Source organism: Naegleria lovaniensis (genome assembly GCF_003324165.1).
Source record: "Naegleria lovaniensis strain ATCC 30569 chromosome Unknown tig015, whole genome shotgun sequence".
NCBI lineage: Eukaryota > Heterolobosea > Eutetramitea > Acrasida > Naegleriidae > Naegleria > Naegleria lovaniensis.
Window position 1 is genome coordinate 473,631 of NW_025407837.1, and position 15,463 is coordinate 489,093.

The window sequence follows — 15,463 nt, forward strand, 5'->3', positions numbered from 1 at the left end:
TTCCAATTGATTGCTTGTGTAAATATAAAAACATAGTTCGGAAGGAGGAGAACAGTAATAATTACTAGTTACTACCCGATTTTCATTGCTTCCACTTTTAGAAATTCATTAATTTAATTTATTTCAATTTTAACGATACATTTGTATTTTGTACTGAATAACTGTTCCAAAATCAGCAACAAATAATGGCAGAAGAAAACAGAGCAACCAAGGATATGTGTGAATTTTGTTTTGACACCATTATCCATCAATTACAACGGTCCAAAGAATCACTTCCACCATATCCCTGCAATGACCGATTTCCACTATTCGTGACATGGAAAAAGAAGCCTGGTTTGAGAAGTTCATTTATAGCAGAATCAGTCTCTGAAGAGTACCACTTGAGAGGTTGCATTGGAACATTCTCTCCATTAGCTCTTTCGGATGGGTTGAAACAATATGCAATCATTGCAGCATTTAAGGATCATCGCTTCGATCCCATTGTGATGAGTGAGGTTCCTCAATTAAAATGTGCAGTGAGTTTGCTGGTCAACTTTGAAGAGGTGGACGTTGGTAATGTGTACGATTGGGAAGTTGGAACCCATGGAATTCGTATTAAATTTGAAGTGAACGGTCGAGAATACGGAGGCACATATTTACCAGAGGTTGCAAAAGAGCAAGAATGGACCAAAGAAGAGACTGTATCTTCACTCGTACGAAAGGCAGGATTTAAAGGAAAGGTGACGCACTCCTTGTTGGAGAGTATTGAATTAGAACGTTATCAATCCAGTAAGGTCGACATGACCTATGAGGAATATGTGGAATGCAAAAACAACACCAACGGCAAGGTTGGTACCGCTAGACAGTTCTCCACTAGTAAGAGTTTGGGGAGTATGGATGAAAGCGACGAAAGTGATGATGAATATTGACAAGTTTTTTTGCGTGTAAATAAAATCTGCGTAACCAAAACGTCGTTAGAACACAAAGTTACTCGAGACGGGACTCGAACCCACGACCCCAGGATTAGAAGTCCTGTGCTCTATCCAACTGAGCTACACGAGCTTCGAAATTTTACATTTCGCTGCTTATTAAATTTTACTTGTTTGCGATGAAAATTGAATGTAATGAGACACTTAGCTTGGTCGCCGTCCCTGTCCGCGAGTCGAAGAAAAGATTCAGTCAGTTTTGCGATAGTAAAATTGAAGCCGCCACCTCAGTGAGGGTTGAATATAGGAGGAAATGAGACGCATTACAGGAAATACCCTACCATCCAAAATCAAGATTTTCACATAAGTTCCAGCTGGTACATTTCTGATCGCACAACGTTGCCTTACATCTCATTCGATCTTCTATTACTCACAAAATGTCATAGGTATGAACGTACTAACGTTTAAAAAATGTCCACATTTCAAGTAACACACTATCAAGACACCTATCTCACTACTCTCCACGTCTTCAAAGAGGCTGAAATTAACAGATCCTATTGTGATTACGTTCATGTCAAAGATGTTCAAATGATTTTATCACAAGGAGATTGGTATGGAAAGGGTGTTCAATCAGAGGAACGTATTGCTACTGCAATCAAGACAGCTCTTGGAATTAACAATGTTATTCAAGTTGCTGTGTGCTCTTCTCCAAAGCTTGATAAGAAAGCAAATCTACAAGACGTAGTTGCTAAAGAGTATTGGGTTGTTTATAAATAAATATATGTATTTAAAAATCATGATGGTCAAGATGGGTAGTAGTCTATCAAAAATTTTGTGACCTTTGTCATGTAGTACAAATAGTTCGCGAACTGATCTTTGTGTCTAGAACTTTGAAGACATAGTGGATGAATTCATTTGGGGTTACAAATCATGCAATAACAATCATCCTATCTGTAACCTGAACTTGAAGTTTTTGTTGTGAAACTACTGTTCGAAAAAAATTTAATAAGAGGAGAAATCAATTTATTCGAAGCTCGTGTAGCTCAGTTGGATAGAGCACAGGACTTCTAATCCTGGGGTCGTGGGTTCGAGTCCCGTCTCGAGTAACTTTTTGTTTTGGGAGAGAGTAAATTTTGGTCTTGGTTTTATTTGGTCTACCACTTTTGAAATGGAGCAAGTTCGTGAGTGTAAATATGTAAACTGTTTGTTGGCTGGTCATAGATGGCATAGAGGAAAACCTTTTTGGAAGTCATTTGATTGTCTCCTAATACTCCACATTTCATTATTAGAGTATAAAGATCTCTATTTGGGAAAGAAATAATTAAATCTCGATTCTCGTTGTACAGAGTCAAATCTTCATCTGGTGATCGGCTAAGCTCACGAGTTTGTATTTTAACAATAAACTTTTTTCCATCTTTGTACTTGCCAGCATTTCTTTCTTGTCGTGTCATGTAGGTACTGCTTTGTGCTAAATTACTAAAAAATTCTTTCTTTTCAATGGTTTTCGCTTTTGCCAAATCACATACTATTGTATAGTCTGTGGTTAAACTGTTGCAAAATACTTTGTGATTTCGCCAGTCTTTGATTTGGCATTGTTTTCCACAATATATAACTGTCTTACATTTCGAACATTTTGACATTGTTTCAGAATGAGAATTGCAAAAGGCGCATAATCTTTCAGCTTTAGCTACTTTTGACGGATGTTCATTCTTTTCTTCGTTTCCATCTTCTACAACATTTGTGAGTGTGACGTTCGCCACGCTCCTCAATTCGTTGGAAATTTTCTTCATCTGTCTATCTATATCTTTCGCGTTAATTTTTAGATTTTGCAAATTCTGAGTTAAAGATTTTGAACTAACTTTCCTATTCAACTCTTGAAAAATCCCAGGGCCATTATTGTTTGACACTCTACAATTATTGAAAAAGACTGGAGCAGAGTAATTAATTCCTATTCTTACTCCTCCGCAATGATTACTGATGATTTGAGAATCTGTCACTTGTAAAGGACAATCTCCCTTCACACAAATACCATAATACAGACTTTCACTAATTACACAATCTTTCAACGTTGCAGCTCCCGTGTTATCAACACTAATTCCAAAATTAGTGTTTTTGAATATAGAAACATTTGTCAAGAAGGCACTACATTTTTGTGCAATCAAAACTCCTTCTTTTGCGTGTTGGTAAATTTTAGAGTTCGTTACCTTCACACTCTTTCCATTATTATATCCTATTATACCTTGTCCACATGCAAAAAGTTCACACTTATCAATTTCTGCTCTAGCACCGCTAACAATCTCTACTGCTGCCCTAGCACAATCATACACTTGACAATTGGTCATTTTTAAAATAGATCCTTCGTCATGAGCCATAACTCCTCCAGAGCCATGAGCTCCATTCACTACACAATCAATTAAGGTCAATTTTCCTCCTGAACCGCAAGCTACAAGAGGCATTTCTGAAGACGAAGAATGAAAATGACAATTCTTTGCTGTCATTGAACGTTCTTGCTAACAAAAACCGCTTGATTGGTTGGTTGTTTCAGACACAAATTCTCTATGTAGCAATTTGGCGAAGTAACAACGAGCATCATTGAAAATTTCATACCTAAAAACGTTGGCTTCTCTCGTCCAATACCAATCATGGAAATAGGTCTGGTAATCTCGTCACATATGGTATAGGTATCTTCATCCGTCACAACAATAGTCAAGTTTTGAAGAGCCACGTTTTCAGAAAACAGAGAGTGTTTAAATTGCAGAGCATTCCTAACTAGTATTATCTCAGAGTCTGGACGTATGGATTCAAGTTCGTGACCTTTGGATATCTTTGTTCCAAAAGAAGTATAAATAATTGCATTTGTGTTTGCTTCTTGCATTCGATTTAGCTTCATTAAAGCAAAGGCCTTCCTATAGTATCCTTTCGCAAAATATGGGTCACAAATAACAGACTTCTCTGCATGACATAATGATTCGGAAAAACACCCAAGTTTGGCATGGCATATTGCAAGATTTGAATGCAATATAGAGTCAATTTTAGAGCTAGTTTCTAAAAGTGCATTATTGTAACACTTGATTGCCTCAGTGAAATTATTGTCCTTAAAAAAATCATTTCCTTCCTCCTTCAATTTCAATTGTTCTGGAGAAGGCTCTGGTAGCTCCTCTTTCTTTTTTGTCTGATTATTAATTACTTCGCCCACCTCTTTCATAACTTTTTTAGTATTTACAGGAAGAGCATCTACATCTTTCATCACACGAACCAAGGTCTCTACCAATTCTTGTGTACCTGTTGTTAATGGTCCCAAAAAAGGTAATCTTTTGGTCATGGCATATCTTGCCAACTGGGCTTGCTTAACCACCTCCTTCATGTTTGTATTATCAATTACAAGAGCCAGTGATGCAAGTTCGTAATGTGCAGAGGGTCGTTTAAAATCCTCTAATTCAGATTGTTCTACATATCGCTGCAACCATTCTCTACTCGACTTGAAATCTAACAAATTTTTGTAAGCAATTCCAATCGAGTACATGATTTCAAATTCATTTGGATTCTTTTCGAACGCCATTAAAAAGTATTTGAGTGCGTTGAGCCAATTGTTTGCAAAAGCATAGCAGCTTCCAATCATATCATAGGATCTAAACGAACCATCTTGTTCAATCATCATAGGCATACCCATCTCGCGATACTTGTCAACACCAGGAAACATGAAAATAAGTATCACACAACATGCGTTATAAATCGAGTCCAGAAAACACAGTGATTTTTCTTTTTTCATGCTTTCAGGATCGCTCGTAGCATTCCGGTTATGTGATTTTTGAATGTGATCACAATACCGTATAATCTTTGCTCTCTCTTCCATAGTCAATCTACAAGCCTTTTCTTCCAGCCAAAATGCTTTTGCGATGTATTTCAGTCCTTCTTCTTCCTGGCCCGAGAAGAATAGACGTTTTCCTTCATCCATCAACAGACGAGCCTTGAGATATTTAGATCCGAGTTTAGTATGAGTATATTGCTTCAATTCTTCAATTGATGGTTGAATGAGCGTAATGTCTTCTAATTTTTGTTGGTGGTCTTGGTTGAGTTGTTGGTTTAACCTTTTGAGTGATTGCAGCGTGCTGCTTTCTTTGGGCGTTGCTGGCGTCATTTTTTGTTTGGTTGCAACAACTCGATCTCGCAAGTGACTGGCTAAATTCTAAATGTCAATTCTTGAAAGAACCTCCAAGAATTACAAATGGCAACATAGGCAATAAAGCACGTTTCCCTTACTATTGTTGCAAGTGCAACAATGCCATTAGAGGTAGAAAAGAGGCTCTACGTTTTTAAATTGACGTTGTTATTCCTTTTTTCCTCAATCAATCTTTTTCAACTATATTTTATTTCCAATAAATTTACCATACTAGTCATTCACGCATCGCAACAACGCAAGTTGAACTCTTAGAATTCTTGTGATGTCGAAACTTCCTTTTCTGTGGTTTGCTCTTCAGTTGCTTTATTCATCATTCGTGATTGCTCTCGTTGTTTCATGAGGGATCTCTTTCGTTCTTGAATTTCAAGCTTCTTCTCAGGTGTAAGAGACTCGTTGTGAATCTTTAAATTAGCTTCCGTGGCATAAATTGCAATTTTGTTTGGATAGAGAAAGTTTCTCATGAATCCGGCCTTTACTTTTATCACTTCTCCCTCCACAAAATTATTATAATTCTTTTTAATGATGACATTTGTATTGGCTACAGCTCTTACAAATCGTTGTTGAGTTGATGAATTTAATGTAATTAAATTAGTAGAGCTCAACGATGATGAAATTCTCTTTCCGTAATTCAATGCTGGGCAGAGTATGGTTTTGCCAGCGGCAAGGGACGAGACGGCAACTTTGAACATTTTTGTTGATGAAGAAAAAATTTGCTTTCGGGAAGAAGACGCTGAACGATAGAGAGCATTCAATCAACAACAACAAATCATCGTATTATAATAATAATACATTGTAACATTAAATAGTTGTTTAAGAACTCAAATTATTGCCCAACCAAGAAGAAGAACGGAATTATACTACTAGGTCATCAGATGACGAGTACATCAAACTCTGTCCAACAACATTCTTTCAAAATTAATGTGCTCATTCATGTTCCTCCATCATGCACCAACACTATCACGAATCATCCACTTCTGCGTAGTTATGTTTTACTTCAATTGATGGAACAATCGGAGAGTGGGCAAGTGGTTTTTACTCATTTTCATCATGTTGTTCAAACAACCATTTCTATGCAACACAATGTTTTACAGGTAGAACTTTCGTTTACAAGCTTTTTACCAACAAATTCCTCAATGAGTGATGGAAACGCATCCGACCTCACCTCTTCATTCCAACACTTATTTCCATATCGGATCGGAATGGACTCTCCCATTGTTTTCAATTTTAAAGTTGCAACAACACAAGAGGATGCAAAGTCACAATCATCAAAAACAGCCACGACTGCTCGACGAAAATACCAATGTGGAGGCTTAAAAAAAGAATATGATCTACTCAAAAAAACCTTAAAGCAAATGATTGATTTAGGAGAAAATAATGTCAGCGCTGGAGTTTTGATACACGGCTTGTCTGGAACTGGCAAGGATTTACTTGTAAATACAGTTTTGCAAGATTTATTTATTGAGGCATCTTCAAATAACGGCATATCACAGGGACAAGTTGATGACCACCATGCATCGTCACGAATTAATATTGACATGGACGAAAATTATCAACTCAACATCACGGCTCTCCATGCCTCCATGTTCACAAGTAAGGTATACGGACAAAACGAGGCCAAAATGAGGCAATTCTTCCAGAATCCAAATCAACTTGGTCACACCCAATCTATTTATTCTTACAAGTTTATTATTTTACAAGATTTAGATCAATTGGCACCCTCCAATCAGATCATTCAGGATAGCTCTATAGCATCAAAGGGAGGAAAACGACTTGTGAGCACTCTGTTACATGCCTTAGATGATTGTCCCAAAAAGAGAATAATAGTCATTGGAGTGACTAACCAATTCTCCAAGATTGATCCCTCAATTAAACGATCGGGAAGGCTCGATCAGGCTGTGATTGAGTGCCCCATTCCTGGTGAAGCAGAGAGAGTAGATATTTTGAGAGCAATTTTTGAGCAATGTAATATCGAGACACAAGAAAATTTAATCTCCAAAGTTGCGAGCGTTACACATGGTTTCGTTGGCTCTGACTTGAAATCCTTATGTAACGAAGCCATACTTCAATATTTTATGAAAGGAGAAATATTGTCCAATGACCATCGTCATGATACCACTAGTAGCAGTAACACTCCTCCCACTTTGACTCTTAATTATGACTTGTTTGAGAATGCATTGGTTCATGTGAGGCCCAGTGCCATTCGACATATTCTTGTGGAAGTTCCTAAAGTATTTTGGAATGATATTGGAGGACAGGACAATGTAAAGCAAGCCCTCAAAGAGTCTATAGAATGGCCTTTCAAATATGCAGAGCATTTCAAGAGAATGAAGATACGAGCGCCAAGAGGTGTATTGCTCTATGGTCCACCCGGCTGTTCCAAGACACTACAAGCAAAAGCATTGGCAACAGAAGCAAAATTGAACTTTTTGGCTGTGAGAGGTCCTGAATTGTTCAGTAAGTGGGTAGGTGAGAGTGAACGGGCAGTTCAACAAATATTCGCAAAGGCACGACAAGCAGCACCAAGTATCATCTTTTTTGATGAAATTGATGGTCTCGGTGTTGAGAGAGGTAGTGGAGGAAATTCCGTGGGAGATCGAGTCCTTTCACAACTTTTGCAAGAATTGGATGGAATTGATCCACTCCAAGGCGTGACTATCATTGCTGCAACCAATAGACCAGATTTACTGGATAAAGCACTATTGAGACCTGGTCGAATTGATCGAATGCTCTATGTGGCACCACCAGACGCGTCTGCCAGAAAAGAAATTATGAACATTCAATTGAAACGTATGAGTCATAACATTACACCTGAACAAATTGAACAAATTGTAAATGGTACAGAAAACTATAGCGGAGCAGAAATGACTGCTCTCTGCAGGGAGGCCGCTTACTTGGCTCTTCAAGAAAACATTCATGCAGAATATGTGGAATTTAAACATTTTGAAGCGGCTAGACGCACCATTCTACCTCGAATCACCCAAGAAATGCTTGATTTTTATAAGGAATTTGCCAATAAGAATAGAGCTGACTAGAGTTTTGTGACTCGATGAATTGTCATTCGATTTTAACTCGGAGTTTATAATTTCTGAATCTGTGTTATTATTGAGTAAGGATTTCAAATTTTACAAACGAAAAAATGCTTCGAATGGATTCAGTTATAGTCAGCAACACAACTCAAATTGCTACACAACCCATAGCGTTAGGATTCAATATTGTAATGATGAATGATGAGAACCCAAATAACCAGGATGGCCAGAATTCACAATTATATTCGGAATGCGATAATAAAGACCGAGATCAAGTACGATTTATTGTCATGAGTGATAGTCATCAATTCTATAAGAATCATTTGAAACATTTGAGTGATGTATTATTAAAACAAAATTCAAAATTCGGAGAGGTATTGTTGAAACAGAAAATCCACCACGAAAATGATTCTGGAAATGATCCACATTGTTGTCAACAATTGTTGTTGTTGGATCAAGAACAACATCATCACTCGAACAAACACAACAAACAATACAATGTTTTATTGCATTGTGGTGATTTTGGATTTTATGGAAAGGAAAAAAGTTTACACAATTTCAATAATGAATTTCTTGCAAATGTCAAAGACATGTTTGATGCCATTATTGTGATATTGGGAAATCATGATCATCCATTCATGGAAGCAATGGATTTTAACGTGGCAAATTTCAAACACTTGTACTTGTCCAATGCCACTCATTTGTTGTTTGACTCGGCAGTTTCACTTTTTAATGACCGAGTGAAAATTCATGGAGTGTCATGGCAATCGAAAGAGGAGCACACTTTTTGCTTTCATCAATATCCATCGGAGCTACATGAAGAGCTTGTACAACGATTGAAAATGAAAAAGCTGTTGAAAATTGAAAAGGATACGAATATTTTGCTGAGTCACGAGCCTCCACAAGGAAACTTAGATGATGGCTCAGGAAGTAAGGCTCTATCTCAGTATATTCTGAATGCTTCTGGCCAAGCGTTGAAAGTGGTGGCATTTGGACATGTTCATAGGTACGTAGATTTGTTGTAGCATAACCAAGAATTGCGTTCATCTCATCGCACCTACACAACAGCAAGTATGGCTATGAAACAACAAAAGCAAAAGGCAACAGAACTGTGCACATGATCAATGCGGCTGTAAATATGTCGAATGCTCCCGTTTATTTCGACTATTTTCTGTAGGGTCTGGCCAAAAAAGACGTTCATGCCTTATTCTAACAATTAATTAATAGTTAATAGTAGTAAGTGGTTATAAACAAAATCCTGCAATTCAAAAATCCTAAAATCAATTTAATTCCATGTCTCAGTTCCTGCAATAATATTCTCAATGTTGTGACAAAATGGATGTGGTGTTTCACCGTATTGAATGCTCAAAATTCGGTCCCACAACTTCATGGCAAGTGATTCTTCCTTGGGTGGAACTGGAACTGGATATTCCACGTCTTCATATCTAATAGCGCTGATTGGTGCAACCACACATGCTGTTCCTGCGCCGAATGACTCGAGTAACCGTCCATTCTTAACATCATCAATAAAATCATTCATCGTGTAGGTCACTTCATTAGCCTTTAACTTGAAATCATTTCTTACAATGTGGAGAACAGAGTCACGAGTGACACCAGGCAAAATCACATCTCCCAAAGGTGGTGTAATGAGTTCCTTCTCTCCATTCTTACCAATTCGATGGAAGAAAATGTTCATGGTACCAACTTCAGTAATTTGATGATCAGCTCCAAAAAGCCACAAAACTTGAGAATATCCCTTTTCAATAGCTTCCAATTGAGGCATAATCGTTGGACCATAGTTGGAACCAACCTTGGCATTACCAGTACCACCTGGGAAGGCTCTGACATATTTTGGATCAGCAAGAAGTTTCACAGGAGCAAAACCTGACTTGAAATAAGGTCCCACAGGAGAACAAATCACAAATAATTTAGCATTGTTTGGTGGCAAAACACCCATGGTACGTTCAGTACTAATGACTGTTGGACGAAGATACAATGAATAACCTCTCTTGTCTGGAACCCAATCCTTTTCAACTTTAACGAGTTCGGCCAAGCATTTCAAAAATTCTTCTCCAGCAAAATTCTAGGAGACGACCATTCCAATTTGTTCATGTGAAGAAATATTTAGGAAAGTGAGATTTGTCAATTTACGGAATGCGTCATTTCAATAATGTTGGTTGTTAAAATTTCAATAATTGACATTACAAATGAAACAAATCGTGATTTACAATCATTCCGAAAAACATTGATTTCAAAACAAGCATCCATGGAACACACATTATCAACAGCATCATTAATTTTCAATTCCGATGATACGCCACACATAATTCGGTTTGCTCAAACAAATTAGGGAATATAAAAAAGTAACTACATACTGGTAAACCTAATCGAGCACAAGACCTATTCATTCTATTGGCATTCATTTCTGGTCTAAACAAGTAAACATTCTCTCCATTCTTGTAGGCCTTCAATCCTTCAAAACATTGAATAGCATAATGCAGAGAAGAGCAAGATGGAGGAAGAACTAAATCATGATATGGAACAATTCGAGGAGCAGTCCATCCCTTCTCAGAATTCCAATCTACTTCAAGCATATGGTCAGTAAATTGTTTACCAAAAACCAAGCCTTCCCATGATGGTTTGGTGAGTGGAGTTTTGGTACGTTCAATCGTGAGAGCTGTATGATAAAAGTTTCCATAGGCACATTTTCTAATGGAGGTATGGTCGTCTTTCAATTCTTCTGTAGCCACTGTTTGATGATAGAATCTATGATGGCCCGATGATGGTATGGTTGTTGTTGATGCTGCAGTTAAGACTGAATTAACCAACACCGATGAAGAATTACCACCAGCACCAGCACGATTGAGTTTAATCGTAGAAGAAAGAAGACTCGATGATGTTTTGAGCATGACTATATTGGAATAACGTATTAACGGTAATAGGGTGAAGAAAATCAACGATTTGTTGTTGCGTGTTCGCGGGGTTGATGATTCTTTGTTAGAGAGGGAAGAAAAAGAGGTACGGACTCAACACAAGAAACGGAGATGAGGTTGTTTTTTTTTGGTTGCTTTTATGAGTTGGAAATCATAAATGATCGAACGAAAAGTTTAAAGTGTTCAATTTTCGATATTAAGAATCAATAACGTGTCTCAATGCATTCACAAGGTCATCCATATTGCTAATAGTATTATCATTTCATTTTGTTTGTTGGTTTTGAATGACACTCCGGCAACATTCCTGGACTTGAGTTTACAATGAGATGCACAACGTTGTTTATTGGACGGCGCTAATTTTTGATGAATCTTCACCAGAGAATTCTGGCGCACTCAAGTAATACCCTCCTGCTATGGCCATAATAACAAAAAGTTACTCATGTTTCAGTCAGACTTTTTGTAAACTCACGACATGCCTAAACGAATGTACCAAGAGAGCATTCATGTCCTCACCAGAGGTTTCAGGATGCGCTGAGAACAAGAGAATTCTACCCTTATCATTTTGAAATCTTCCACACACTGCTGCCGCGCTGCCTATCATGTATCCTTGTTGAATTTCTTTTTGTGTCAAAAACTCACATGAATAGGTTGCGAGGACTTGACACAATGAAGAATCTGTGACGTGAAGAATTGGACCATTTCGAAAGAACATGTTGACTTCCTTTTGTAGAGTGTTAACAGTGTTTTGAATAGTTTGAATCAAGAATAGTGGTCGTATGCAAGAAGTCTTGTTAGTCTACAAGTTGAGAACTTACTGATCTGGAATCGTTGAAAAATTTCTGACCTAGCTCAGTGAGTGTCACCTAAAAGTAATGGTACATGATTGGTTTTGATATGTTACAAGCTGTAATTGAAGAGATGTCTTCCCTTACCTTACTAGTTCCAAAACCTCGTTTCCAAATATGATGTTCTCGATCTTTGACAATTACTCCCTGTAAGAATTGTATTGCGTAATATTGTTCACACGAATTTGTCAATCAATATCAAAGAATTGTTTCAATTTCAAGGATGGTCATCACACAATATTTTGATCATCTACACAAACCTCGAGTAAATCTAATGTTTTTGGAACAAATTCCTGAAGCTTCTCAAAGCCATCAACTGAACTTTGAGCAAGAGCACAATAAGCTCCAGCACATGATCCCACATATCCCTAAATATGTTGTAAAAACAAAATATTTTGAGACAAATTTCGTGTGTGAAATATGAAAAATTTTCATCATTTCATATGTTGTTGTTGTGTTTTCACTCACAAAATTACACACCTTATTTGGAAGTGACAAAAATTCCTTCACTTTTTTCTTGCCCTCCTCTTCACCAATTAATTTATAATGTTCTGATGGGTATCCACCAGGCATAAATAATACATCAAATTCATCATCAATGAGACAATTATTAACAATCATTTCTCCTGTCACTTGAACAATCGAAAAATTGTCTTTTAATTTTTCCACAAATTTCTTCCATGTGATATCCTTTCCATCCAATGAACTTCCAATAAAGTATGCAATTTTTAATTCCGAGTTGTCACTAATGAATTGCGTTTGATTCAGTGAAAGTGATGCAATTCGTCTTGCCAAAAGTTCTTCCATTTTTTTAGGAAATAATTTTGATGATGTGAAATTGGGATGTTGAGAAACAAGCATCAGTGCTGCTTCTGATACGCACTCATACCATCATGAATTCAGACAGGTTCAATAAACTACTCTATGCTTTCAGATTTTCTTGGAGTTTGTGACCACACGAAAAAATGTTCAACAAACAATTTCCCTCATCCTCTGCTCGCTATGGCATCAACGACCGTGTGGGCTCGGGTTTCTTCTACGATCGTTATTACACCAGGTTTAAATCTCCAAAATGGAGAGCCATACTATTGTGTGGGGCAGCCATTCTTCTGTGGTATTATCCAAGTAAATTCATCTATCGTTTTGTCTTTGAGCATCCGTATTGGGAGAGAAGACAAATTCGCAAGGAACAAGAACGAGAAATTAAGCAATTGGTGTTGATGAGCTCTAATCGGGATAGAAAGGAAACACTCAATGAAATGTTTAAAGAGTATTACATCGGCAAGTATCTTGAACAACAAGAGGCCAATCAATCTACTTCTCAACAACAACCATCGGAGCCTAATACTGAAGAAATACTTCAGAATATGATCATCAAGTGGTATGGCATCACGAACAGTGACCATTCAGAGCTCAGCAGAGAAGAAACATCCTTATCCTCATCCTCTCCCAGTACCATATCAAGAATTATTCATACATCGGAGTTGTTCAACCTGTCCAAAAGATGAAAACGTTTGTGTTATACTGTAAATTTGATACATTCCAGCTTTATTTCACATCACGATACATTCCAGATTCACTTTATTAGAGCAAAACCATTTGGAGAATGAGTATATCACATCGTCTCAAAACCGTTTAAAGGCCACAAACAACCATTGACCACAAATGTTCATTTACCAATCGTTCATCTTTATGATTGAATGCAATCATGACATAACAATTTGCATGTTGTTGTATTGATCACACATTCGAAGGTGATGATGATGATACTGCGCACTTGCACACCAACAACAGTGCATTTCAGCCCACTGTCTTTAAAACGCAATAGTCAACTAAGTTTCCCCGTAAAGCCACTATTTTTCGCAATATTTAGCAATTGTGAGGTACATTTTTGGACAATTTGAGATTTCTGCTTTAATTTGCCCTGTGCACTATTTTGACGAAATTTAGAGAAAATCTCAATTCTTTTAGATGCTGCCTTTTAGGAACCCATCAACCCTATTCCTGGACCACGTGGCGTTTTGCTAATGTTCTTCAACACTAAAAAAAAGGCAAAACATCAAGAAGCTATTGCATTGCTCAATTAGAAGTGTCAACAGCATCACTAGTAGTGCGCAAAGCCATTCTCTCATCATGGCATCTGGGTATCCAACTCAAGGAAAACAACCATCACCACCAATTAATGCAGCACGAATTCTACCGCATGACGAAGACACAAATGATAGAGTGATGATGTTACCATCATTGTCCCATCAAGAAAACATTACACTTCCTAGCATTCACTCATTGTTGAGCAATCAGCAAGATGACCATGTTGAAACGCATCGTGAAACATGTGATACTTTTAGTAGTAATAGTAGCAGGAGCGCATGCAACATGACCCTCTATTCTGATCCATTATTGAATCCTCTCCCACTGTCATCAATGAAACCATCTCAAATGTTGTTAGAAACAAGTCCTTCAATAAGCTCGTCTCCATTCATTTCCATGTCACCGTCGAGTGGTAGTACAGCTTTACCATACAGATTGAGTGAAAAACCACATGTGCATGCAAATGAACCACAAAATATGTCATTAGCAAGTACTTGTTCGAATCCTTCTTCTCCATACACTGTTTCCTTTTCTCTACCGACTCTAACTGCACCTTCCCTTCAACGAAGAACACCTTCACCACCAATGTCCAGAAATTCGCCTTCTATGGTAATTAAGCACAGCAACCACAATGACTTATCTTGGCAGCAGCAACAAGTGCTCACAACAACGCCTGGACACTACAATTTCTCCAAATATTGCCAAAATCTGACACTTGACAATCCTAGTAGTAGTAGTAATAACATTTCCCGTGACATCCTTCAACATCAGTCACAATCAACACCGCAACCATATGAAAACACATCTAGTGAAGAAATAGGAAAAATCGAAAGAGGTATCAAATCAATCCCAAAACGAAAGACAAAACCAGAACAACGAGCAAAACTGGAAAATCAAGAGAAAACACCAACCCCATCATCGACGACTCTTAATTTCGTAAACAATTTCGTGTCAATAACCCCCAGTGACAACAACATGATTCTGACATCGAGTGACCTTCAGGAAGCACCTTCTCATCAATCTGTTCAGTTTTCAATGCATTCTCCACGTTCATCCAAGTCAAAAAGGCAAGGCAAAAAAACGAAATTGCAATCTGACAGTACGTCAAATCAAACAGCATCATCCTCAGATGAGGCCACTCAAAAAGCGTCACCCAATGAAGCAGCAAGCTCTAAGCCAGCAGCTGTTGATGGATTGTTTATGGAATTTGTGGGCGTGCAGAATCCAAAAAAACGAAAAGAATATCGAGATATTATAAGCTATAAGGATGAATTCTTTACGGACTCGTACAATAACAATACAACACAGAAACGTTTAAGGGAATCCAGTTCGAAATATCGATCGAAGCAACCTCTGAATACAGACCAATCAAAAAAACACTCCAATAAAGAGAAGGAATGAAGTGTAGTTCCAAAACAAGTCTTTTTGATGTTAAAGGGTGGAGTACACCTCTTGATTTGAGAGCCTCCCACAAAAAATTCGT

The 15,463-nt window shown here is 37.6% G+C and overlaps 10 protein-coding genes across 10 annotated transcripts; 6 read left to right on the plus strand and 4 right to left on the minus strand.

Moving 5' to 3' along the window:
• Positions 1-185: 185 nt before the first annotated feature.
• C9374_002415 (uncharacterized protein) lies at positions 186-908 on the plus strand (the record flags this gene model as incomplete). Its single annotated transcript, XM_044691831.1, has 1 exon — positions 186-908. The coding sequence occupies one exon, from the start codon at positions 186-188 to the stop codon at positions 906-908; it is 723 nt and encodes a 240-aa protein (XP_044550663.1).
• A 468-nt stretch (positions 909-1,376) lies between these two features.
• Positions 1,377-1,682, plus strand: C9374_002416 (uncharacterized protein; the record flags this gene model as incomplete). The annotated part of the gene is made up of 1 exon (XM_044691832.1): positions 1,377-1,682. The coding sequence occupies one exon, from the start codon at positions 1,377-1,379 to the stop codon at positions 1,680-1,682; it is 306 nt and encodes a 101-aa protein (XP_044550664.1).
• Positions 1,683-2,059: 377 nt separating this feature from the next.
• On the minus strand, positions 2,060-5,043 carry C9374_002417 (uncharacterized protein; the record flags this gene model as incomplete). Its single annotated transcript, XM_044691833.1, has 2 exons — positions 2,060-3,363; positions 3,513-5,043. 2 exons carry the CDS (start codon positions 5,041-5,043, stop codon positions 2,060-2,062), a joined length of 2,835 nt encoding a protein of 944 aa, XP_044550665.1.
• Positions 5,044-5,333: 290 nt separating this feature from the next.
• On the minus strand, positions 5,334-5,774 carry C9374_002418 (uncharacterized protein; the record flags this gene model as incomplete). Its single annotated transcript, XM_044691834.1, has 1 exon — positions 5,334-5,774. One exon carries the CDS (start codon positions 5,772-5,774, stop codon positions 5,334-5,336), a length of 441 nt encoding a protein of 146 aa, XP_044550666.1.
• A 183-nt stretch (positions 5,775-5,957) lies between these two features.
• Positions 5,958-8,117, plus strand: C9374_002419 (uncharacterized protein; the record flags this gene model as incomplete). Its single annotated transcript, XM_044691835.1, has 1 exon — positions 5,958-8,117. One exon carries the CDS (start codon positions 5,958-5,960, stop codon positions 8,115-8,117), a length of 2,160 nt encoding a protein of 719 aa, XP_044550667.1.
• A 104-nt stretch (positions 8,118-8,221) lies between these two features.
• C9374_002420 (uncharacterized protein) lies at positions 8,222-9,288 on the plus strand (the record flags this gene model as incomplete). The annotated part of the gene is made up of 2 exons (XM_044691837.1): positions 8,222-9,117; positions 9,180-9,288. The coding sequence occupies 2 exons, from the start codon at positions 8,222-8,224 to the stop codon at positions 9,286-9,288; spliced, it is 1,005 nt and encodes a 334-aa protein (XP_044550668.1).
• A 108-nt stretch (positions 9,289-9,396) lies between these two features.
• On the minus strand, positions 9,397-11,020 carry C9374_002421 (uncharacterized protein; the record flags this gene model as incomplete). Its single annotated transcript, XM_044691838.1, has 2 exons — positions 9,397-10,194; positions 10,487-11,020. The coding sequence occupies 2 exons, from the start codon at positions 11,018-11,020 to the stop codon at positions 9,397-9,399; spliced, it is 1,332 nt and encodes a 443-aa protein (XP_044550669.1).
• Positions 11,021-11,492: 472 nt separating this feature from the next.
• Positions 11,493-12,696, minus strand: C9374_002422 (uncharacterized protein; the record flags this gene model as incomplete). The annotated part of the gene is made up of 5 exons (XM_044691839.1): positions 11,493-11,765; positions 11,860-11,907; positions 11,977-12,036; positions 12,150-12,257; positions 12,370-12,696. The coding sequence occupies 5 exons, from the start codon at positions 12,694-12,696 to the stop codon at positions 11,493-11,495; spliced, it is 816 nt and encodes a 271-aa protein (XP_044550670.1).
• Positions 12,697-12,854: 158 nt separating this feature from the next.
• On the plus strand, positions 12,855-13,397 carry C9374_002423 (uncharacterized protein; the record flags this gene model as incomplete). The annotated part of the gene is made up of 1 exon (XM_044691840.1): positions 12,855-13,397. The coding sequence occupies one exon, from the start codon at positions 12,855-12,857 to the stop codon at positions 13,395-13,397; it is 543 nt and encodes a 180-aa protein (XP_044550671.1).
• Positions 13,398-14,022: 625 nt separating this feature from the next.
• Positions 14,023-15,381, plus strand: C9374_002424 (uncharacterized protein; the record flags this gene model as incomplete). The annotated part of the gene is made up of 1 exon (XM_044691841.1): positions 14,023-15,381. The coding sequence occupies one exon, from the start codon at positions 14,023-14,025 to the stop codon at positions 15,379-15,381; it is 1,359 nt and encodes a 452-aa protein (XP_044550672.1).
• Positions 15,382-15,463: the final 82 nt, after the last annotated feature.